The sequence below is a fragment of the Clinocottus analis genome, unplaced genomic scaffold (assembly GCF_023055335.1).
Source record: "Clinocottus analis isolate CAN_PGR_092001 unplaced genomic scaffold, fCliAna1.0.p SCAF_8, whole genome shotgun sequence".
Classification (NCBI taxonomy): Eukaryota; Metazoa; Chordata; class Actinopteri; order Perciformes; family Cottidae; genus Clinocottus; species Clinocottus analis.
In genome coordinates, this window is record NW_027176240.1 from 9,900,499 (window position 1) to 9,925,069 (window position 24,571).

The window sequence follows — 24,571 nt, forward strand, 5'->3', positions numbered from 1 at the left end:
ATGCTGTGTTGCTACTGGGGACGTTCTTCATAGATAAATACATATACTTCAAGACTAAACCCAGTTTGATGCATTGGAAGAATGTATAAAAACTAAGTCACTGAAACGTGAAAGACAAGAATGCTCTAAAGTTGTTTTATTTACTTGATAGCTTTACGTTAATTTAGTGAGTTTTACTAAAGCACTAGGCGAAACATCAAAATAGGTTGAAATAACCACCTTGTTAATGCACTTTATAATATCTTAACAACCAATAATGGACAGAAGGTCTACCTCTTTTTATATTACAAACTTAACGTTGGTTCTAAGATTTAATGTTCATAGTTAATACTCCCATTTCAGTAAATAGTATTCAAACATTTGCGCTGATTTCAAATGTGGGCAAAAATATGAACAACTTTGTTATAACAAATTTTATTAAAATATATCATTCTTGATTTGTTTTGGTCTACATTTTAACATAAGATATATTTGTATCACAAGAAATATACTGTAATGCTGAGAGTGCAAAAAAATTAGAGCAGCCAGGTCTGACTATGTGAGATTAGAATGCTGAATATCAATCTGTTATGGCATCTACAGAGGAAATTATTGCATATTCCTGAGGGATGGAGACGGTCAAGAGGACTGTATTATGCAGCTGGAACGCAGACATCTTCTCTGCAAGGCTCCTTAAGAGAAAGGCTTCACAATCTTCATTGAGATGTAGTTCTGTGGATATAGAATAGCCCTTAATATTCATTCAGATTACAAAATACTGTTAAAATGGATGCAATGAATACAAATTAGTTATAACAGTTTAAAAAATATAGAAATTAAAAAATGATCAGTAAACTAAGTATTCCTACTGGTAGGGAGTAGAACAGGATTCCAAGGAACAAGAGGACCAGCAGAAGAAGAATCGCTGCAAGGAAAATCCATTTGAATCTGCGCCAAACAATGAACTTCATGGTCTTGCAAGGGTTTGTAAACCAGAAGAATGATGTGTCAGGGCGGCTGTTGAATGAAGAAAGGCAAAATTCACATAATTATTGTTAAGCAACTCATAGAACTAGAAAATCACATATTCTATGCATTTTTTATTTTTTTTAAGGATTAATTACTTGGGTTGGTCTAGTTTGGGATTCATGTTCGGCTCATCTCTGCCTTTGCCAGCAGGTCTCTCTTCCATCTCCTTCTCCTCCACTATTTCCAGCGTCATCTCTACTTTACCCTGCAGAGGTTTGAAAAACAGTCTTAAACAGTAACCAGGAGAAAAACCACTTAACCAGGGAGTGTGCTGTCGACCTAAACATACACCAAGCACATGTTTCCCGTCCTGCTCGATCATGCATGGCCACCAGCCTCTGACAGACTTTTGGGAGAAAAGTGAGTTGGGCAGAGGTCTTTTGGAGGCGACTGAGCCCGCTATCCCAGGCAACATCTTCAGACTGCACTTTTCTGGGGTCTTAGCAGGAGAGATCAGATTGAGAAGGTCCAGTTCAACTGTACCTGTAACAAAGACATAGATACAAAAAATATATATAATTTGTCTCCTATGCAGTCGTTCTCTTTGTCAGATCTCTATTTTAAAGGCCTTCCTTTTACGTTGTCATGGCAGAAAATGGGGTGCATAACTATGCTTTTTCACCTAAGTAGTCATCCATGGAGAATTTGTCATTGTCCCAAATCTGGATGATCAATTTAGGAGGAGTCCTAAATTCAGTTTTGTCGAGATTCCAAAAGTGTTCCTGCAAAAGACAGACATTTAATAAAGAATGGCATGACAAAAAAAAGATATGGTTATAGCAACAGTCCCTTGATTCTTTGTTCCTGCTTCACGATCTCACTCACTTTCCTCGAGACAACACACAGCTGCTCAGCAGGCAAGTAGTCAAACCCAAAGATGAACCTCCAGTTGAAATTTCCATCACCATCCAGGGATCTGTAGTGGACATCGGTCTTCTGCTTGTTGTCCTCCATACCTGGCATCCATCTACACAATAATGTCAAAGTCAGAAAAATACATATAAAAGTAAAACATGTGCAAGCACAAAAAAAGGGTTGAGCTAAGAGACAGGACGAGGAATGTACCCTTTAACGTAGATGTCACTCATATCTTCTCCAGTGATGCTTCTTTCGTCCAGAGTAACATCAGTTGTGTTCCAAATGATGGCTCGCAAAACATACCTATTTTAAATATACTGTTATATTTTATCCTTGAATGAACTACGATAAAACATGATATAGTCAAGTGTCTCTTACTTCTTGGCTTTGCGTGGCGTGATATCACATGGGGGCCCTGGCAAACCAAGGCTCTTGGGAAAAATGTCCACCCACATTTGAATTTGTCCCTGTATATGTGGAAAATGATGAGTCTTTGAAACAAAGCTTACAACAATTTAAACATATTAATTGTACAAAGCATTAGCTTTATACTTTATCTCTACTTCTTGGAACTCTACTAAAAAGTGTTATTGTTGTTTTAACCTGAGACAAGTTTGGTTGGTGGGAGCTGCACAGGGTTCTGGTCTCCACATGCTCTGGTACCAAGCCCTGGTTTCTGAGGACATGCAGAGCCAGCCTCTCTTTAGCTGGGCCAAGGTGCGAGTGGATCACAGTGTTTGCCTCTGCAAAGCACATGACAAACCACAAATGTCATGGATAAAAGGATAGTATGCTGTAGAAAATATTAATATCACAGAAAAGCCACAATGCAACTGCAGCAAAAAAACAAGATATGGTCATTGAGATCATAGATATAAGTAATACTTCTACTAAAATGATCATATTAGGGCATTCAAGACTGGCATTACCAAACTCTTGCAGGTTGTATTGTTTTTCAGAGAAAGATAGGGAGCTGCCGTCTCCCTCTATGCGTGGAGGAGGAACGCCACTGACTCGGGCCACATTCTGGAGGATCTGAGAAGGCTTCTGCTGGTCTCTCCACTGATTGATCCCTGAGCTGCAAGAACATATGGCTTGTTAGCTTGGCTTTGAGGGTTACTTTGTAGGCTGTATCAACTGTACTGTAGATATTGTACTGTGAGAGTACATACTTACACACAGTAAGTCTGTGGCAGGCCACAGCAGGACCTGAAACGAGACAGGAGTCTGTTCTCCAAATCGATGACTGTCTCACCTACTTTTTCATCTCTGCTCAGTAAATCATAGTCATAGACAGAAATCTTCAGGTCCTTGTCTTGAGGCAGGAAGCAGGACATTTCAAACATCCTGGAAAGAAATGGAGAACATCAAATGTGTGTTGCCTGTGACATCCTAACAAAGTTAAAAGAATACATCACCCTCAAAATGACCATTTCAATAAATCAACGGTAAAAAAACCTTGATGAATGAAAGAAAATGGAGGCTATGATTAATAACAGCAAAACTATATCAAAACATCCATTTCCACTCTCACACAGCTTGTGCAGCGTTCAAATTTAATTTGTCCAGGTGTATGCTTACTCCTTCTCAAACACATGCATCTTCGCTAACACGGGCTAAAACCAATAAATGTGCTACACACCGATGCACAAGTGAGACAGTCTATTTAAAGTGTTTTAATTAGTAAGGTTTTAGCAAAGATGCATGTGTTTGGGAAGTAGTGATTATATGACTGGATAAACAATAATTATACTGTAAAAGTTGTGTGAGAGTTTGTAAATGCATGTTTTATAGTTTTTGCTTTTTGAGTTGTGTTGACCTCAATTCATCAAGACATTTCTCAGTTTTTGGATTCTTCCATCACTTTGAAGACGTGCATGAAAAAACAAGTTTTCTGAGTAATTAATACACAGATGGGCATTTTGGGGGTGAAGCATTCCTTCAGTCATAATCATTTGAACAAATAATAAAATACCCAAAAGTTCAGTCTCACCTTCCAAACTCTGGGTTGAGGGTGTTTGGTTTGTAGTTATCTCTGTCATCCAGTGTTTTCCTTCCCAGTGCAATCTTCACGTATGGGTCACACTGAAATGAGAACGGAAAAATCTTTCAGCATCTTTTTCACTAAATAAAATCTAGAGCATGGCTGTGATTGTGACTCAATTCATTATCCCAAAACCGGATGGTTGGTCAGACGTAGCATCATATAATACTCACCATGCCATTTGTATCCTTCGGCTGAAGGTCGAGACAGCGCACCACATAGATTCTGACCAGGCACTCCTGAGGACCGCTCTCAGGAAGCTCTCTGAACTGGCGGGGTGGAGCTGGCACCCCAGGGTCATCGGACAGTGGGTAAATCTTGAATGAGCCCTGAATATCACCAAAGAGGACAGCACCATGAGTCATATAACACCTTATTGATAAGCTAATCACATTCACACAGGAACACAAGACCACATTCCTAGCTGAAATAGATTTTACAATCAGATCTGATGAATTAAATCTCTGGGTTTTTTCATTCTACCTGAAAAATAAACCGCTGGAATAAAAACTGATCAGCTGTCCACAGTCCAACAAACCAAAAAGTGTGAGTCTAAATATTAAGTTACTGATGTTACCACTCAACTTGGTCAATCTTGTTTTCAATTTTGACTGCTTTTAATTATTTAATATGCTTGCAATAATATAAAAGAATGATACATATAATCCAATGTGAATTCCAGTACAAGATATAGCTGAACTAAATAAAAATGTCAGGACAGGATAAAAGTCTAGGCAACAAACGATCCCATCATAGACATAGCAATCTGCAGGCTTTATAAATAATACTACCCATATACTATAATCTATGAAATTCATAAATCATCCACCAGAGGGCAGATATGGCCAGTCAACAGCAAAAGCAGAGATTTCTCATGTTACAATAGTTCAGGTATAATGATGCTTGATGACAGGAATATTTCCTCAAAAATCTTGCTACTTTACCTTGAACTCTCCCACCACTGAGGGATCATCCTCATCATGTTCATTCTTTCCTCGCTGAAGTTTGAAAGTGCTGCAGAAATCAGTGAATCCCTGGAACTGTTCAACCTCTTCTAGTTCACTGTCAAAAACCTGAAAACCATCACATATTGTTGTACTATCTGCAATACAAAAATAAGTCAAACTTGCATCACAATAAGATTTTAACAATAACTTCACACATTGCAAGTTTTCACAGAAGTCCCACATTTGTCTTGTTTTTCATTTAAAAACCTTCACTAAACCCAAGCTTGATTGAACTACTGACTCTCCATAATGTTTGAATGCTCTTATCAGAAATTGTCTCTCTCTGTTTTAGATACATACTCCTGCAAACTTATATCAAAGGATCAAGAACAAGGACTTTCTGGTTACAACGCTATCTGTCACATCTAGCTTGCTGCTGCTTGTAGAACCAACAAAATCAAAGAAAAACGATAAGGCAAAATCCAAAAATGTTGTTTTTGCAATGTGCAGCGACATGTTCTTACATGCAATGTGTCGTATCCCTTTTTCAGGTAAGGACCACACTTTTCGTGTTCTCCAACAGAGGCATAGAACTTACTCCACCAGTCGATGGCTTCCTCCTCCTACACAATGAGAATTATTGATGAACTCAAGTATTTCTAGAGCTGTTATTTATCAGTAGACTAAACATCTGTGAAAAGAAAGAATCTCACCATTTCTGCTTGAAGCTGCAAAGTGGAAAGCAAAGAAAGAATTTGTATTAATAAAAGTAAGCAAACGTAGAAATATTGTTTCCCACTTTTTGTGGGACTAATATTATTTACCTCAGCTTTCACGATGGGTCTCTCCTCAATGTCTATGACAACATCTCCCTGTGCAGCAGCTATCATTGCCACTAAATAAATAAAAACAGGATACAATAAGCATCTACTGTATGTAGCTGAGTGTTCATGTATCTGCATGCATCTTTGTATTTACCTCTCGCAGACATGCAGACTTCACTGTTAATGCGATACGGATCACAGCGGAACTTCTCCAAACAGTCGATGGTGCACTGACCCACTACTGGTTTCCTACCAAAAGGCCGGTGGTCGATTACCTTCAGCACAATAGGAGGGGTGTACATCTCCTCTTTGGGCAGAAGCTAAGGCGAGACAACAATAGTACAGAACTCGTAAGAAAATATGGCTGAGTCTCGACATGAAACACTTGCAGGTGTCTGAATGATTTCTGGAAAGTTCAAGGGCGTGTGTACCACTTTGAGCAGCAGCACAGATCCAGGGAAGTTGGGGTTCTTTTTGAACTTCTTAACTACAGCGGTTTGAACAATCTCACCACCACACTCCACTATCAAACTGGGGGAGCAAACTGTGGCCAACTGGTAGGTCTTCATATTCCTCAAGCCCCAAGTCAAGACCTTCGGACAAATAAACACATTAACGCAGTTAGAAAAACTTGTATGGGCAGATTAAAGGACTAGCGTGGTGGTAGGATACAGATACAAGACAATTACAGATGAGTAATGCAACCAAAACTAAAATTTTAGGGTTGGGCTTGTCTTGTCTGATCAAGTAATGTGTGTGAAGGAAATCCTGCTAAAGGAGCAGGATGGCATGATGGTGTACCTCAATCACAGTGAGCTGCACCACAGGCCTGATTCCCTGGGGAACCATGTAGAGCTTCTCCCCCCGGCGAGGCGGGACCAGAGGCATATCTCCGTCATTCACCTGGACGGCAAAGCACAGCCTCCTAAATACAGTTTCATACTTAAAGTTACAGTATTTTTTACTTTCTCTATTTTCTTCTTTACCTTGTTCTTCAGCATGAGCTCTGCAGCCAGCAGTATCTCCCCAGCACTGCAACCTTTTTTGGTGACTGGGAACCAGAGCAGTTTAGGGCTGACAGCCACACTGGGGTTCAGTTTCACTACTGGAGGGCATGTACAGCGACCCAGGGGTTCATCTTTACCCTTGGAGATAAAGCAAGACGTAGCATAGCCCGATCACATCAACCATGAACCCAAGTTGCATTTCTAGGATAAAAGTCTGGAAGTGATTGGATTTGGCAGATTGAATATTCAACATACTACTTGATCACTGTCGCACAGCTCCAACACCACCTCAGGAGGGTTGCGGGCAATAGTCTGTGGGTCTCCGTGGATTTCAATGTTTTCAAAGATGAGAGTCTGATCCCATGTGGGGTTCAGGGTGGACCTTATGACTTCGGTAGTCTTACTCACATGGAGGAATGACACATGAGCGTAGGGATCTGGGGAGGACCAGGAGTATGATGATGGAAATGTGAGACAGAACATGTGGATCTGTGCTGTTTAATGTAAGTTATACTGTTGAAAATGTTTACATCCTAAATAATTTCCATGTATTCCACTTGACCAGGCTTGCACTTTGCTTTGAGTTTACCTGAGAAGCTGTCTTTGTCCATGGCACAGAGATTCCTCGCCTGATACACGTACACTCTCAGATGGTAAAGGTGAGACTCTGAAGGGCAATAACATTCATCAGCAACTGTAAAATGTGAGAACTGACTTTTTATATGATGTTATCGTCCATCAGGACGTTTAAAGAAACAATGAGCATAAGTGACCAGCAATTAGCTTTATCTGACCCAACAACTTACGGCTAAAGTGGCAGGAAACAGTGGGTGTGTTGGCCCCAAATAGTTTGGCTGCATCCGTTTTACTGGCCTTCTCGTCAACATCGACTCCCTGTTAAAAAAACGCCAAAGCAACCAAAACAAACTTCCTGAGTGATTTGCCAACATCTGACAGGAACAGTCACATGCCGAATAATAATGAGAGGCTATGACTCAGACTGACTGCAGAAAGTAACTATAAACTATAAATGTAAGAATACAATTGGTATTTAGTCGAGTTTCTGAGAGGACTCACTAATGCTCCTTCCAGCCTGAAGATGGCGGAGGAACCGATGCAGTCTGACGGGACCATCCTTCTTCTCCAGCGGCGGCGGCGGATCGTATCAGAGGAACGTTCCTTCCTGTGGAACTTCCAGCCAATCAGGGAAGAGTATTCCCAGCCTTCCCCTGGTTCTCGTTTCTGTGGAAAAGACAAGGACAGGAAATATAATGAGAAATTGCACTCATAACATCTCTCAAATCTCTTAAACTCTTTGTCTCCCCTTCCTCACCTCTGTAACAGCCATTTTATCAGATATCTTCGTTCGTGGTCTAATGAGTCTCTTCCTGCGATGGACATGATACATTTTCTCTGTTGCAACCCATGATTTGGGCTTATCATCAGGAGGAATGGAAACTCCGTATTCCCAACCTAATGCCACACACACACACACACACACACACACACACACACACACACACACACACACCAATTATATTCTATTGTATTCTATTATATATATATATATATATATATATATATATATATATATATATATATATATATATATATATATATATATATATATATATATTATATATATTAAAACACAATGAACTTTAAACATTTAGTTCATTTTTAGTGTTCATATTACCTTTTTCATCAACAGCTTTGTCGGAGTCAAAGCTCCAGTCATCTTCCCATTTCCATCCAGCTGGACACTGAAACTCTTCTGGGCTTTGAACCATTTCTCCATTCTGGACAACACAGACCCTAATTTAATCCAATTGACTCTACGTAAAGAGTTTCTATTGACAACACTATTAATGTTTATAACCAATAAACCCACATTAACTTGTTTATTTTGCTAAGGTTTTTTTGCTGGTAGCATACAATGTGTTTATCAGAGAGGTTTCTGGAATAAAAGTGACTCTAATAGTAAAGTTCTCGCCCATGAAACTAAAACAACAAGCTGAAAGATGCAAAAATGCTCCAAAGAACTTTCCTTTTGGCTATTGTTCAGAAGAAGTACCCAAAACGATGTCACAATTATTAGTAGCAGCTCTAATAGAAACTACTACATACGAATCATAACCAGGAAGACACCAGGTCACACACACCACTCTGTTCCGGCATCGGGGCTTCTGCATCGCTGCCCCCTCCCTCTGGGAGCACCTCAGACATTGTCTGCCACTCGCCACTTCCAAAACTGCATTTAACACTTTTAACCTGTTAAGTATGTTTTTGTTTTGTTTCTTATTGTTATATAATCTCTCTTGTTCATATTAGTGTCGCTTCTATTCTTTCTGTTTTTACCATGTAAAGGGCCACGAGTACCTTTTAAACTATACAAATACAATGTACTATTATTATTATAACTATTATTATTATTATTATTTTTATTATTATTATTATTACTATTATAAAGGTTTGAAAAGATTATTATGCTTATTTAAATGAAATCAACAACTATGCAACCTACCTTTCCTCAGTAATGATGCAGGAAAAACTGATAATATTGGAAACTAACATGACCAGACAAGCGTTTGTTTCACAAAAATGAAATGTGTGTATACTGTGTCTGTGTGAGAGCAGTATGTCATACCACATCCGTGTAGGACTCTGTCGCGGGCTTCCACTCCCCACCAGGGAAACGGGTTTCATTCTGAAAAACTTCGTCTGTGAACTCTGTGTGGCCTGCGTCTGCTTCTGTCAACAGGCTGGAGAAAACACCACCACAGCACAAAGGTTGTTGAGAAGCTGTGTGACTCAGACATCAGCGATGTCGGACCACGATAAACCAAGCGGAACAGCTCAGGAAGACAAACTTCAGAGAATTAAAATTGTTTACATGAGCCTTGGTGGAAAGGAGACCTCCTTAAACAAAAACCATGAGTGATGCCCAAATTCCTTTTCATTTCCTGTCATTGTCTTTACGCTGTGGCTGGTACAAGCTCTGATTTATGAGGTTTACTAATTAATAGAGGACAGGGCTGAAATAAGACCAGGATCCTGGAGCCGTGTCCAACTGCTCAGTGATAACAGGATGTTTGTACTTGATATTATACAAGTCATGAATCACGAACGACTGTGCGAGTGTGTGTGCTTGTGTGTGATAAAGTGAGTTTCTTAAATTTACCATCGCTCTGGGTCAACAAACCAGTCGTCTTCCCAGTCCCATCCACGGGGTGGCAGAAAGCGTTCTCGCTTGAGTTTCACCTTTCCAGTCACATCGGAGAACTTATGACGACCAACTAGGCCGGTAGTTCCCCACTTCCCCAAAACATGGGCCTGGTTCTCATACTGCGGTATTAAAGGCAGAGATATCACAACTGAAATCTGATTAAATATGTACTTTATATATTTAATGAAAGCTAATGCTTTGAGTAGCTACTGTACCATTTCAGCATACACGCTGAAGTTTCCCTCTGAGAAGCTGTTGAACTTCTTCTCATGGGCAGAGAGACCGAGCCACATGTTGACCCGCAGCTGAACAGGAACCTTCACACCTTTGTTTTTGTCCATAGGATACTGACAAATAAAAAGTATTAGTGTGGCAACTCTTTCTGAAAATGTAACAGTAAATTACATAATATATGAATGTGTTACTATGTTAGCTAGTTTTGTACCTGCATGAAAATGGTCTGGGTCCGTCCACAGTATTTGCCTCGAGCCTGTTCACTAAAGTTTGAAAACAGAATCTGGTTTGCTGGGAGTCGAGCAAAAGCCACTCGTTTCTCTCCTCTTAACATCCAGATGATCACGTCAGGCATGCTGTTCTGAGGCTGATAGAGAGAGACGCTACATTTCAGTTACATAATTCAGTTTTTGATGTATTTGTGAGCTCCATAAGATTATATTTTTTGCATTTCCGGACCTCCTCTGCCAGCTGCTTGATTCTGTCCAACCATTCCTCAATGTCACCAACAGTAGCCTTGATGTCTGTGGCCTCCTCTCTCATGCGACTGGCCATCTCTCTGATACCGTCCACAGCAGCATCACGCAGGATTTTCAACTGGAGATCCAGTGCAGTCACATTGGGTTGGCCATCTAGCAATGGAAGCTGGAAGCTGTTAAAGATTTGTGAGTGAGAGTAATGTTGGATGGGAGCAACACAATAACATAACTCAACCCTAACAAACACCTGAAGTGACATTATAGCATTACTCATACAACCCACAGGTCCTGTGGAGGACTCTGTCTGGTCCTGTCCTACCTGTTCAGGTCCTCAATCATGTGGTTGATGAGTTTGAGCCAAATCTCTGCCAGACGTGTCTCAGGCAACTTGGCTAAGATGGCAGTTTTTAAAGAGGTGAGGTGGGACTCCTAATATTAATCACAAAGACGGATAAAATGAAATGACTGAGCAGTACTACCTGTGTAGAGACGTACAATATGTGCTGCTGTAGCTTATTCTCACCAGTCGATCAGCGATGAAGAGGAGAACGTTAACAGAGTCCAGACGGTGGCTGATGTCTTCCCAATATGAAGTGAGAATCACTACGGGCTTAGTGTCAGCCCAGGGCAGGTAATAGTAGTAATTACCTGCGGATTGAAAATAAATATACACAGTCATTGTAAACACAAGTTGTGGTGGAGACAGCTCATTAATGTCCGGTTCTTCTCTTTGGCTTCATGACCCCTTAAACACAGATTTACAGTATGTTAAATAGTTTAACATGAACTATGAACTGTTACAGTCGAGTTTAAATGAATATCAGAATAAATCTTTTTTTTTTTATTCTTGCAGACTTAAGCTTTTCATACCATCAAACACAGCAAAGCCGTACTGGGTGGTGGACGACAGGGGCTTGCAGGTGGAGTCTAGCTTGTTACCATAGTTTCCAATGCTGACCTCGAACTGGATTGGCTCGCCCGGCTCGTGGAGCATGCACGCACTGTGAAACACAGCGCACAGAGAGAACTTCCTCCTCCGCTGATATTTCTGCACTCAATTAAAAACCATGTGAAAGTGTTAGAGGTTAGGTTACTATTTCTGTCTCAATTTTGCTCGACACTGAACTACTGATATTTTCTTTGGGGAAACAATTGCAAAGACATTGTAATGTATGACACCTTACAGATTCAAAAAGCTTGGGATTCTCATATAAATCAAATTAATATGGAGCCAGCAGTAGTTACAGTACAAAATGTGTACCTGTGCCACGAGGATGTCATCACTGCAGATGTCATCCACATTCTTATCAACCTTCCCATCCAGCTGAGTGGACAGCTCAACAAGGACCCTCCCCCTGTAGGCGACCCCTTCACCCTGAAACGTATCAAAAATGCAATGGGCAGATTGTCATGCAGGTGAAATATCCCATTTGTCTACACTTACAGTCCTGAACCGACTGTACTAAGCTGATAAAGTAGGTATACCTTTCCAAAATTGAGTTCCTCGAATGGGTCAGGCAGGCCGGTGAATTCTCTCGGGCTACCGTACAGATTGACATAGCAAGGCCCAAAAGCTGGGAGAAAACCAACCTCAGATGCTGCAGTGCTCACTGTAACATAAAAACCCACCTCAGTTTCAGGGCTTTAAAGCAATACGGTGCATGAGAAAAAGAGAGTTAAACTCTCACTGCAACATGTTAAAACATGCAGATGACCATTCTTACGTACAGTCAGACACTGTGTTGCAATCAGCCCGTGCGTCTGTTCCCAGTGGGGGAAAAAAACAGATAAAATAATAGTTAATATTGCATTATCAAAACATACAGTAATTATTATAAAAATGCAGATTACATTATTACCTTCAATCTCTCCACCTGAGGAAGACATTTTGCTTAGGTTTAAAAACGTTGATCCGATGGCATCATCCTTGGTTAGACGATCCCTGCCAAGAATAAACTGACACTTCAAATATTGTTTTTTATACCATTGTCACTTGTGCATGTATGAACTTTAGTTCTTACCAGTCATATATTGTCAACTTCACACGTTCACACATGGACGGGAACTAAGGATGCAAACAGAAGCATGTGTTGATTTGTGCTGAAGGTTTAAGTGTTTTGAAAACTTTAATAAAGCCCATTAGATACATCTTAATATGCAACTTCCTCACCTTGACTTGCAGATTGATGAGTTGATTCCACTCAGGATTAGCATTTTTCTCGATGGTTTTGGTGCACAGCTAAAACAAAGAAAACGCCATTGCATATACATAAAGGTCACACAGTCAGAACATTTAGACATATTTTGTTTGTTTTTTCAGTCAAACATGAACTACCTTCTTGCCAGCAAAGCTGACTTCCACATAGGGATCCACCAAGTTCTTTCTGTCTCCGTCCCCTCCAAAGACCCGTTTTACCGTCTGAATAAAGGCATCATCCACTGCAATGAAAAATATGTTCTAAATAGAAGTTTTTCAAGGTGATTTGACTGCATTGAACTACAATGGTTGCAGGAATTTGATGCTCAGTTACTCTGTGGCATATCCTCGGCACGGTAGACTTTGAGGCTGAGTGTGGCCCATCGCATTGTGACACCGGCCGGCACCAAAAGATTACTTTCTATGTCGTCCTTCTCCTCACTTATATCTTTCCTCTCAGTCTGGACACAGGAGAGGAGAGGGGAGAGGAGTGAGAGGAGAGATTGTCATGGTCTTTTTGTAATATAAATAAACTGGATGGTAGGACAGAAGGTACACACCGGTGGGTCATCTCCAGTGCCCACAACAGTTATGCTGACTTTCAGGTAACCTCTGGCCCCTGAGCTAGAGTCATCAGGATCACTCAGGAGAAGCCATTTCCTCATTATGGCATGACCTGGACGAAGCATAATTTGCAACATGTTCAAACACCTACAATATAAAATATATACATACAATTTTAATTTTTTTACATAGCATGCATTTTATATGGAAATACTGACCTGATCCATCATAGATGTAGCCAACATCCAGCTGTGTAAGCAAAAATAAACACATTTGAATCATTAAAAAACTTTAAATCTGTCAACCTGCTGGCACTTTAATTGGTGTACCTTGAACTCTCCTACTAGACTGTCAGCTCTGAGGGAGAAGGAGTCATAAACCTGTCAAGGAAAACACAACTTTACAGCTTCAGTAGATGTAGAGATGTCATTATTTGAAAACAAATTAATGTTCTTTTTTAGATTTGCAAAAATAATTAACCCACCCGAAGACTAATGCTCTCGTCAAACAGCTCTGAAGGGAGCATGTTTACATTGTAGAAAAACATCTGAAGGACAGAAACAAACACAAATAAAGTATTAAGTATAGAGTATTTCACTTGTCACTGTATGCACAATACATTTTGATGACATACACACATTATCAGGGATTATGACAAATATGATCGGACTTACAATTTGTTAAGGAGAGATGCTTATGCTTTGGCAAAAAAACTAAGACAGAGAAAAATGCATATGAGAGGAGTTAGATAAAGCGGACATTGCCTTGAAGGTCAACTGTCATATCACTGCTGCCGACACAGAGAGAAATGCCCCACATGGTTATAAAAGCTGGTGAGGATTCAGTAGGAAAAGAGAAGAGAAGTGGATGTTGACAAGCAAGATAAAAGAAACACGTTAGCAGTCACAAATTACTTTCTATAGCATGTGGTATCTTTTAAAAGGCAAGTACCTCGTTGAAGAAAGGGTTATTTCCTCTTCTAATTCTGGTCCTGTGAGTCTGTCCACATACGTTCACTTTAACCACTGGCTTGATGTTGTTGCCAGGAAACTGTCGACCTTCGATAACCCGAATACGAATCTAGACATGAGAAGACACAGTGAGGCAATTTATCTGTGTCCTTCATGACTCGATTTTTATCTTTATTTACTTGTGAGCGATGCTGCTGTAATCCTGTAATTATTGTATCTTATCTTATCTCATCTTAAAAGGTACCATTGACTTATTTGGGTTGACAAATACCTACAAAGACCTTTTACAGGAATAAAATATCAATAGAAAGTTTCCATGTTTGCAATTCTCTAAAATCAGGGATACAAGCTATATTTGCACAGGTGGAGCTTGCTTAATTGGAGCAAGCTTAATTATTAAGAATGTCACCTTTAACGGGCATTTGAAATGATCCAGGAACACAGTCATCAAAACTCAAACAATACCTGGAAGTCTTGAGGCTTATTGGCCAAGGCTTTATGCCTCTTATTGCTGACACGGACTGGCTTGTGTTTGGCTTTCCCAGGCTGGTTTGGGGAAGTGGTGGCTTCTGGGCCTCCAGTCTGACCACCTCCCTCCACATCCGCCTCCCTCTCATCGCCCTCATCACTGTCACCTGTGGAGCAATACCACAATAATCACAAAATTATTCAAATCGATAATCAAAAAACACTTTTTCATTTTGTTCAAAAGTGTTTTAGTTAGTTGTTGGTTGTAAAAACTAAAAATCTAAAAGAAATCCTTCGTATTCACTCTTTTAATGTGTGTATATATATACATATGTATATATATATATATATACATATATATACATATGTATATATATACACATATATATATATATACATATGTAGAGTCAAAAATAATTAGCAAACATAAACACAAACATAAATCAATATATATATATATATATAAATCAATATATATATATATATATATATATATATATATATATATATATATATATATATCCTGTGGAACTAAATTATTTCACAGGACTGTGATGTTTTGTTTTGTTATTTTGGGAGGGATTAAGTACAATCTAAAGCTACCACCTCTTTTAATTTCTTAGCCTTAACTGTTTGCTTACCTGCATCCACATGAGACGCGTCTCTATCGGGTTGGTCACTTAGGTTAGTGTCGGCTGGTGGATCATACCCAATGAGCAAATTTATGGTTGCCTGAAAAAGAAAATGCTTTCTCACTTAGCATTATCAGCTCTACTGTATATGTTTAACACCAAATATATGTCATAGGATAATCAACTACTTTAACTACATCGTCAACTACTTCCTGCGGATCGGTACAGATACCAGGCACCATCAACTGGCGGAGCTGAAGCTGATTTAACTGATATTAAGAATCATAAAAAGTATCACATATTATTGCTGAATGTATTCACCCCAGTAGCGTGTTGTTTCTCATTGATCAAGGGCACATTCTTTGATGGGAGGGACCTCATGTGACCACTGGCCAAGTCTCTCAGAGGGATGTTTGCCGAGCCAATGAACCTGAAAAGCAATCACATTTATTTTTCCTTTGGTCAGACAATTATACACATAAATGCATCACTTCAGCTGGAGAGGATCAATAGCCTTTGTTGGAAAAAGAACAAATGACTAAAATAAACAATAAGATGATGCTTTGGTTCCACAGTTTGTGACACAATTGTGTAATTATCACATGAGAGAATTCAAAGCAATGTTTTGGAGTGGAATTTCTCGTTGCCGTGGATAGTTTGTTGTGGTTTCTACTTCCCAATTTCACTTCTTCACATATTATGACAAGCTGAGAAACAACACCTACATTTTCTACCCAACAGAAGTGATGTAGCAACAGTGATCATTAACCACAATGGATTGCAACACACCAAATCAAATAACAGTAATAATGAAATAAATAACAAATAATAACTGTCTAAATGTTGGCAAAAGAGCCATTTTTCTGCAGCAGTCGCATCTTTTAAGAGAACCAACTGGATATTTTTCTGTGTGACAAGGGGCAGCTGGTTACACATGGCAACAACCAAAGATGATGAAAATGTGCAGTAGAAAAAGCGGAAAGATGGAAACAATTAACGTCTACCACAGGCATGTGCTGGGCACGCTGCGCCCTGTGTAAGCGTAGTCAAATATAAAGCAAAGGATAGGGGTGAAAAGGCAGTCTTATAAGCAGCCCGAGAGCAGACGAGTATTCTCAACATTTGCCATTGTTGATCATTCCACAGAGCTTAAAAAACTTGGCTTGTCCTTGGAACGCAGAGACAACTGTGGAGGATAAATCAGAGGCATTTTACTGTCTCCTGAGGAGAGAATGTATTGCCTCAAACACTGTAGAGGCCACATGCAAGAACTGGTTTACACAACTTAACACTTGTATACGTTACTCGCTTCGGAAACTAAAATACTAAACTTTCAAACTCTAGTCTGAAGTATTTAGATCCTCCCGCCCCCACCGATAAATATTTGCCTGGCGGTCTAGTATATATTTCACTACTTAGATATCACTTTATAATAAAGCTAAGTTTGCTTTACATCTTTCCCAATGTTGATAGTTTACAGTTTAGATCACCCTGTTAGGTTCCTTGAGTCAAATTCCTTTTCTAGATTGACATGGGGGAGAGTTGGTCACAAAGTGTTGCCCAACAAATCTCTCTCCAGAGTCAGCCCTACTCTCTGTCTAAAGTTTGTTTCACTTTGGATTACAGGATGTGTTACAACTATCACAAATGTGCCAATGACAAGTCAGCGCAAGCTCTCTCATTCACCCCCCTCATGCGTTGCGGGCAGTGCTCATGGAAAAATATCTCTGTGTGTTCGTGACTGCAGCGGTCACCCACCCATCCTCCCCCATCCCTTGTGCCTGGCCCTGAATTATTTATATTATACACAATCCGTCACTAGAGTGACTCAGTGGAAGATTTATTATTTGCTACTATTATTATTACTTCTACATTCTTAACTGCACTGCAGAAAGACAAAAAAAAGTCAAAATCACAATTACAAGATGGCTAACAAGCAGATAAACTAATAATAAGACATTAAGCAGAGTCGTAAGCAGCATGAAATGCAGCCTGAGTCTACAATAGAAGGGGAGGGTAAGAAAGACATTACTTTTTATCCTTTTAAGGTAATATTGCTTGTAAGACGAAGAGTGCTTTTGTGAAGTAGACAAAACACTTCTTCACTGACACTGCTGCAAGTCTTAACATGGTCGCAGTGAGTGTTGTGGTTATACAGCTCAGTTAAGTGAAAACATGCTGCTCTCCTCTTGAAGAATCGATCTCCTCAAAGATCTCCTTAAAGATCTCCTCAAAGCCACACTGTTAAAAAGGATTGTTGTCATGTCAGTTGTAGTACAACGGCTAAGAAACAAGCGCCTTCACAGATTGTAATCACACGTCTACCTTCTCAAAAGGTAAACCAAAAGGCAAAGTGAGGTTTTCCTTTCAGTTATTACTGCACTACAAAGTGAAACGTAGCTCTTTGCCTTTTTGGGAGGGGGTTCTTCAAAGACCGCCTCCACTTAGTCATGGGGAAGTTGTTCACACTCACAGGCCCTCCTCCACAAATTCAGTGTGTTTAAATTATCAGCATTTAGTCATACAGGGAGGTAGGCGGAGTGTCACGAAGTCATTCATTCCCAAAAAAAATAAGAAAACAATAAACACTTTAAGTGATATGAAACATGCAAATATCACAATGTTCAATAATTGTCAGACACATACTTGTCTTTGCCAATTGTCTCATAGTCTTTGACGACCACGCTGATGAATGAAGATGAATCCAAAGAAGAGCCTTTCAGATCAAATTCAAGCACCTGTAATTACAGGGAAGATACATTTGCAATCAATCATTTAAAACAACAACATGCAGTAGTTTTAACTGAGGTAATGACAGCAGCTGCCAGGTCAATACTTCAATAAGTCAATAAACTGTAAATGTTACAGTTAACTGTTTCCGCACTTACTTCGTTCCATACAGGATTTAATTCATTGTCAATTGTTTTGGTTTTCTTCTTTTCACCTGTAAACGCAACAAAGAGCACCATTTATTTGCAAAAACTCATTATCTGGTTTCACAGTTTTATGTGCTGGAGAGAACGGTAGATACTTCCTCTCAAAATATGATGATGACTAAATCAACATTTTACAATCTGCTGGAAACAGAGGAACACTTAATACACAAAGGCATTTTGTAAACAAAGAGTTAAAGCTGTGAGGCCAAAACTAGTTGCTGTCATCTGTAGACAGAGGGCTTTTCTGACCATATAAGGATGTACACTTCGTTTTGATAATTAGTCATGCCAACTCATTCAAATTACTGAATACAGCAAATACATTTCACTGCATACGTGATGCCCAAAACCAAGGATGACAGAAAAGATGATAGCTTGATGTAAAGTGAGACACCGTGTGCATGAGAAAAAAAAAGTTAAATACAGCATACAGCAGTTTGTTGCCCCAGAAAACAAAGTAAAAGCAACCTCTCACCTCTAAAGACAATTGCAGCGATTGGATCTGGGTTTCCAATTTTCTTTTTGGGAATCCCACTAGCCGACTCCACAATTACACGAAGCATTTTGATAAAGTCCCAATTTATTCAGAGAAAGGAATCATATTCCGTGGAGAAAAGAGAGGGAGCCGTGACAGAGGCAACTAAGAAGTGCACAGATGTGCAGAGGGGAGGCTGGAGGATATCAGAGGGCTGGATACCAGAGGGCAGGATAGGGAAGCCTCACTCATGAGTCAGAGGCACGAAACACACCGGCCGTCACCAGGGTAGGCGAGAAAGAGACCCGAAGGAAAGGAACGCCTAGTTTCCTCGTTATCTTTCAAAAGGCGCCATGCGTATAGCTAAATATTGCAGAGTTGTGCAGAGCTGTGAGTTAAATTAAGTGCCATGCAGGCAAACCTGCGGAGATGGTCCTCCTCTCTTGTCGTATGCTGCAGCGCCCCCCAGAGGCGTCATGCGGCCCTCCATCCTACGGTGTCAGAAGTAACGACGTAAAACTAGCAGTACAACGCTACTTGACCTTTAAATGTGCTCACTTGCTGTAGTTTAGCCTTCATTCCATACTTTAATAGGACATAAACACAACTAAAAGTAACAAAAAACAAGGTGCTTGCTGCAGAAACAATATAGTATAGCTGTTTCTAAATGTCTGAACAGGGCCTGATTTTAGGCGGCAGGTTTGGATGCAGCTCCGTCAACGAGACACCTGACTAGCCCCTTTCTACCAGATTACTGCGAGGTTAGTACCAGATTACTACCATACTAGTACCAGTTTACTACCACGTTAGTATCAGGTTACTAATATCACGTTAGTACCAGGTTACTAATACCAGGTTAGTACCGTGGGCCTGGTGACAGGCCTGGTTTAGGCATTTAAAGAGAAGGTTAGTTACCGAGCTAGCTAGCTACATTGTCGGCCACGTTATGTTAGATGTTCCCTGTGAACAAAACCATCTTTACCTTGTAAATATCTGCTGGGTACTGAGTTGTTGTTTAACTAACCTCAAGTTGGTAAGACCCGCATCCAGGTTGAAGGTTTAACTCACGCTGTGTTTCCGTTAAATTAACGTTAAATTACGACCACTTGTTACCAAACTAAATGTGCATTAGGTCCGGTTGATTCGGTTTGGAGATTATGTTCAGATGAATAATTTCACTCCCATCTTCATCTTCCGTGACAGTATTTACTTCTTACTGAGCACTGGGCCTTTTTGGTGCAACACTAACTCAATGCCAAGATATGTTTTGTGGATTTATGGATTTGGACTTTCCAGCATTAGGTTGTAGTTTTTTTTTGTGTTAGTAAGGTGGAGGGATGGGATTGTCATCTACAGAATATAAAACAACCCAGTGTCTAGTGAAATGCCTCCTGGTACTTTGATAATGACATCATCTAAAAGGAAGTCAACTTAAACCCATTGAGAATGTTTATTTTTGAAACTGTATATTTTGACACAATCTGGAAAGTGTTATTGTTGGGTCAGTCCCTTCCTTGTTATATTTGCAGGTGATTGAGATGGCCTCCCCCAGATTTAATCGTTCATCCGTGAAAAAGCTCAACTCAACAAAAGAGCTGGATGTGGTGATCATCAGCAGCCTGAAGAAGGAGAACGCCTATCTGAAGAAAACCCTGGTTGAGTTGACCCGTCAGCAGTCAGAGCATAACAGGGTCATCGAGGTAAACTCAACACTCACTCAAACTCTCAGTGCCGTTTGTTGTTTTTTTTAATCAACGGAAGTCACCCACGATGCACTGTTAAATGTTGTTGGTATGGATTCACAGTTGCTGAGCATTAGTAAAATCACTTGTGTCTCATTGTCTTTTTGCAGAAGTTAATCTTTCTTGAAACTGTGAGGCTTGAGAGTTGTCAGCAGCTCACAACCAAAGACGAGAAGACTTCGCTGCCAGAGCCGCTGAGTGAGAAAGAAGAGAAGCAGATGGCTGTGGTGAGTATGAGGAGATAAAAAGCATTTCCAGTTTCTCACGAGAGATTGAAGAAATCAAGAACAAGCTTGTGAGCGCCTCAACTAGCTAGGTGTCAATATCTCAAGAACAGAGTTGCACAAAAGAAGGTACAGCACGACTCAATTTTAGTATGAATGAGTGCAATGTAGTGCTGAGGGAACAAAGATGACAGCTTGCTGTTTCATTACAGAAATCATACATTTTTTATACTTTTTTCTAATACAATTGACTATTATAATAAATTTGGCACTTCCTTTGTTAGATGCATAACAGTAAATACGTTTTACGTTTTGCCCAGTTTTAGGTGAAGAATAGTTGACCATTTTCAAAACATATATTATATCATTACGTGTAAAATCACAGATGTTACTGATAACATTAACAATGACGTTTTTCTGTTCAAGCGTCCCACTATATCTTGGCAGCGTGACAGATAGTCAGAATGAATAATTCTAGCACCTGGAAACCAATGAAAACAAATATAATTCACAAAGCGCATGTTTGTGTTGTTGCTTGGTGATTTTGATTTACAGAGCCTCTCTTACCAGTCTTATACCACTAGATGGCAGCAGTTGTTTTAAAGTCCTGTTCTCCATAAAACAAAGAATACAAGTCCTCATACAGAGTATATCTTCACAGTGACTTCCTGTATATTGTAGAGGTCATAACACTTGAGAACATGACGATATAAAACCCATTTTGCCTGTGTTTCGGGCCTTGTTATGAATACCTTTTGTTTATTCACATATGTGTATGCTGTGCTGTATCTTCCTGTTGTGAAATAGGAATCCACTTCAGATAAATGTCCCTCAACCACCACTGCAATGCAACAATGTGATGTAAGTACTGTTTGGTGTCACATACCTGGAGAAAAAAAGTCTCTTCTTTTTGTATCTTTTAGAAATGCTGACTCCATCTTTCTGTATTCATGGTTACTTTTAAGTACCTACTTTGTGTGCACATTTGTTTTTGTATGTGGGCCTGTGTACAGTATACATGCTCTTTGGCAATACTTGCTTTCTGTCTTTCTCTGTCATGTGCTTCTCATTCTTTTATTTAATCCCCTGAAGGTCTTGGAGAAGAACAAGCAGTGGCTGGAATATGACCAGCAGAGAGAGGCCTCTGGGAGGGCAACTCTGGCCAGAATGTTATGGCTGGAGAAGCAGCTGAACGAAGCCCATCAGGCCCTCTTACAGCAGCACAATGAGGGCCATTCAAATGGTGAGTGAGAGAGTGGGCAGTGGGCACTCACTGCTGGGGACACGAGGGGCAACAGACTGTCACAACAAGGTTTTTAAGATATCAAGATTGTCCTTGAGTAGCTTGCCTTTACATAATCTGCTGCTTGCAATGCATTGGCAAATGTTTCAATCATGTTTCAATTACACATCTTTGATTGTGTAATTTTGTCTTCTTTCAACACTCAATTTTCTTCTCTCATCACAGAGAAGGAGAAAATAGGCCCAATGCAGGAGCACTACGAAAGACTCTTAAAGAAAGCCAAAGATGAGCTGGAGGTGCTCAGAGAGAAGTTCAATATGACCGACCAGAAGCTTAAAATTACCCAAAAATGGTATGTCTGCAGTTAAAAAAATACAGATAATGTTGCTACTTAATGTTGGTAGTCAGCTGCAAGACAGACCGTTTTATGTGTCTATGTTTAGGTGCATGGAAAGAGAGATGGATGTGGAAGAGTTTCAGCAACGACTGCAGGCTGAAACAATGAGCAAAACAGGTGCACTGGGAGATCATTATTGCTCTGAGGATGAAGAACAATGGCTGAGTGCTGAGACCAAAAACCTCCAGTGCAGACTGGACGACGAGAGGCGGAAGGTATGTCTTCATTGAACTGTACAGTAAAACAGATAATGAATCTTACCCTCAACATACAAGGGACGAAAGCAGACTAAATAAAAGTAAAATCTGTCTATTCAGTCATCTCTCTTTCAGAGATTTTCGTTAAATTGTCACCATGCAGACCAGGAAAAAATTGCAAAGCTGGAGAGACAGGTATGGAAGTGTCAGTTATGTCATTTGTTTTTACTCTAAATGTTTATCCATCCACTCAATATTGCCACATTAATTACACTTTATATTTTAGATCCAGATTTCTTCACAAGACCTTGAGGATGAGAAGCAGAATTGTTCATATTTAAAGAAGCAAATGGTCAGAATTCTGAAGAGCCTGCAAAAACCAAGAGAACATGTGACGAAACAGTCAAAGGTTGGCATGAATAATGATTATTGTATCCTAACTTCATCAGTAATTAACTTTCAAGCGGCATTCATTGATTGTTGGAGGGGCAGCGTAAAAAAAACCAAAAGGTCGGTAAAAGTATGGTTTGAAAAAACAAAACAATTATCCAAAACAAGCTAAAAGCAGTTAGTTGGGTAAAAAAAGTCTGTAAGACTCTTTTGACATTTTGCATCGTAATTTTATCCATTTTCTCTTATTCAACAATAATAGTACTTAAAAAGCTGATTAAATTACCCAACTTCTCATCTGTCAAAACTGCTTTCTGACCCCATTCATATCAGAGAGACCAGCAGGATCGCGCCTCATGTAAAGTGGACTCATGTAAAGCGGACTCATGTGAAGCAGACTCATGTGAAGCAGACTCATGTGAAGCAGACTCATATGAAGCAACCTCATGTGAAGCAGTCTCCCTGGAAACCAAAGACAGCCTGACATGGTCTCCTCCCAGGAGTTTGCTGAATGAAAGCTTCCTGGAGTGTCCCAGCTGCCAAGCCGAGTACCCAGCCAGTCACTACCGAGAACTGATGAGCCACCTAGAAATTTGTTTGAAGTGAGCCAAGAACTTTTTCAATTCTGTATCTTCTGTAATATGGGTTGTTTTTGCACTATACCGTGTGACCAGAGGTACCTTCATCTTAATAAACTACGAGTTGAGTTGCTGAGGTTGTGCTTCAGACTATTTTCAATATACCCACAAAGCGTTGATGAGCTCTGAAATGCTTTCTTACTTTAGAAGATAGCAGCTTTTTAGCCACACCAGCAGCTCCGCATATATTCAGAGTTCCCTAAAGGATTGATTCTTAGGACTTTTACTCAAACTTTCCTCTAACAGCACCATCACATTAAAGTCACAACATCTAGTGTATTGAGACAACATTTCATCCAGACATTCTTGTTCCCCACAGAATATAAGTTACCAAGTTTGGTGGTCGTCACCATGAGGTTCACATTTCTAATTTTAAGGGAAATAGCTTGACAACTGTTAAAAGGAGTGCCTTAGACTTTGCAACAGATATTCAAGGTCCCTTAAGGATAAATAATACTGACTTCATCTAACACCCCTACCAGATCAAGGCTTCAATGTGCCCAATTTTATTTATGACCAAATAACTGCACTACTAACAACATTTCCATCAGCCTCAGCTGCACTTTAAGTGTTCAGTGCAATTAGCATGCACAGCTCACCATAACTGTTAGCATGCTAACAGTTATGGTGAACCTGGTAAATATGTTCTGGTATAGCATGGCTGTAGACTCTTAGTCCTGTTTGTGACTATTTAAAAACAAAATTAATGAAAAGTTCTGTGTGATATTTTGTGATATCGTGCTGTCAGGGTTATGGTTACTTTTTCAGGATGTGGATTAGTATTGCTACTCGACATACTGGAGAGGTCTGTGCAGGGATAGTGACACCAAGGCATAAACTACTGTAGGCCAACAGCTTCAGAAAGAGATG

General features: G+C 39.9%; 2 protein-coding genes across 4 annotated transcripts; one reads left to right on the forward strand and one right to left on the reverse strand.

Moving 5' to 3' along the window:
• Positions 1–446: 446 nt before the first annotated feature.
• myofl (myoferlin like) lies at positions 447–19,108 on the reverse strand. The gene is made up of 54 exons (XM_068568788.1): positions 18,871–19,108; positions 18,348–18,403; positions 18,106–18,197; positions 15,781–15,889; positions 15,469–15,559; positions 14,825–14,994; positions 14,340–14,468; positions 13,873–13,935; positions 13,718–13,768; positions 13,607–13,637; positions 13,385–13,500; positions 13,159–13,285; positions 12,963–13,066; positions 12,798–12,866; positions 12,649–12,692; positions 12,487–12,569; positions 12,356–12,388; positions 12,113–12,237; positions 11,889–12,002; positions 11,498–11,675; positions 11,151–11,275; positions 10,947–11,056; positions 10,608–10,800; positions 10,360–10,515; positions 10,130–10,261; positions 9,870–10,033; positions 9,336–9,450; positions 8,385–8,487; positions 8,022–8,161; positions 7,766–7,930; positions 7,495–7,582; positions 7,278–7,355; positions 6,944–7,125; positions 6,668–6,826; positions 6,483–6,584; positions 6,113–6,274; positions 5,836–6,001; positions 5,682–5,752; positions 5,571–5,585; positions 5,382–5,480; positions 4,855–4,983; positions 4,084–4,239; positions 3,860–3,951; positions 3,043–3,213; positions 2,796–2,944; positions 2,470–2,609; positions 2,245–2,333; positions 2,074–2,169; positions 1,834–1,975; positions 1,631–1,730; positions 1,298–1,491; positions 1,104–1,213; positions 849–996; positions 447–711 (listed from the first exon to the last, which is right to left on the reverse strand). The coding sequence occupies exons 1-54, from the start codon at positions 18,956–18,958 to the stop codon at positions 673–675; spliced, it is 6,153 nt and encodes a 2,050-aa protein (XP_068424889.1). The 5' UTR covers positions 18,959–19,108; the 3' UTR covers positions 447–672.
• A 314-nt stretch (positions 19,109–19,422) lies between these two features.
• LOC137780300 (centrosomal protein of 55 kDa-like) lies at positions 19,423–23,777 on the forward strand. 3 transcript variants are annotated; one of them, XM_068568790.1, is made up of 10 exons: positions 19,423–19,631; positions 20,400–20,570; positions 20,723–20,839; positions 21,644–21,697; positions 21,929–22,079; positions 22,305–22,431; positions 22,523–22,691; positions 22,794–22,868; positions 22,960–23,082; positions 23,397–23,777. In XM_068568790.1, the coding sequence occupies exons 2-10, from the start codon at positions 20,409–20,411 to the stop codon at positions 23,667–23,669; spliced, it is 1,251 nt and encodes a 416-aa protein (XP_068424891.1). In that variant the 5' UTR covers positions 19,423–19,631; positions 20,400–20,408; the 3' UTR covers positions 23,670–23,777. The 3 variants fall into 3 exon arrangements, with proteins under 3 accessions (XP_068424891.1, XP_068424893.1, XP_068424892.1); XM_068568792.1 differs by having other exon boundaries at positions 19,424–19,631; positions 22,809–22,868; XM_068568791.1 differs by lacking the exon at positions 19,423–19,631 and having other exon boundaries at positions 20,358–20,570.
• The last annotated feature ends 794 nt before the right edge of the window (positions 23,778–24,571 follow it).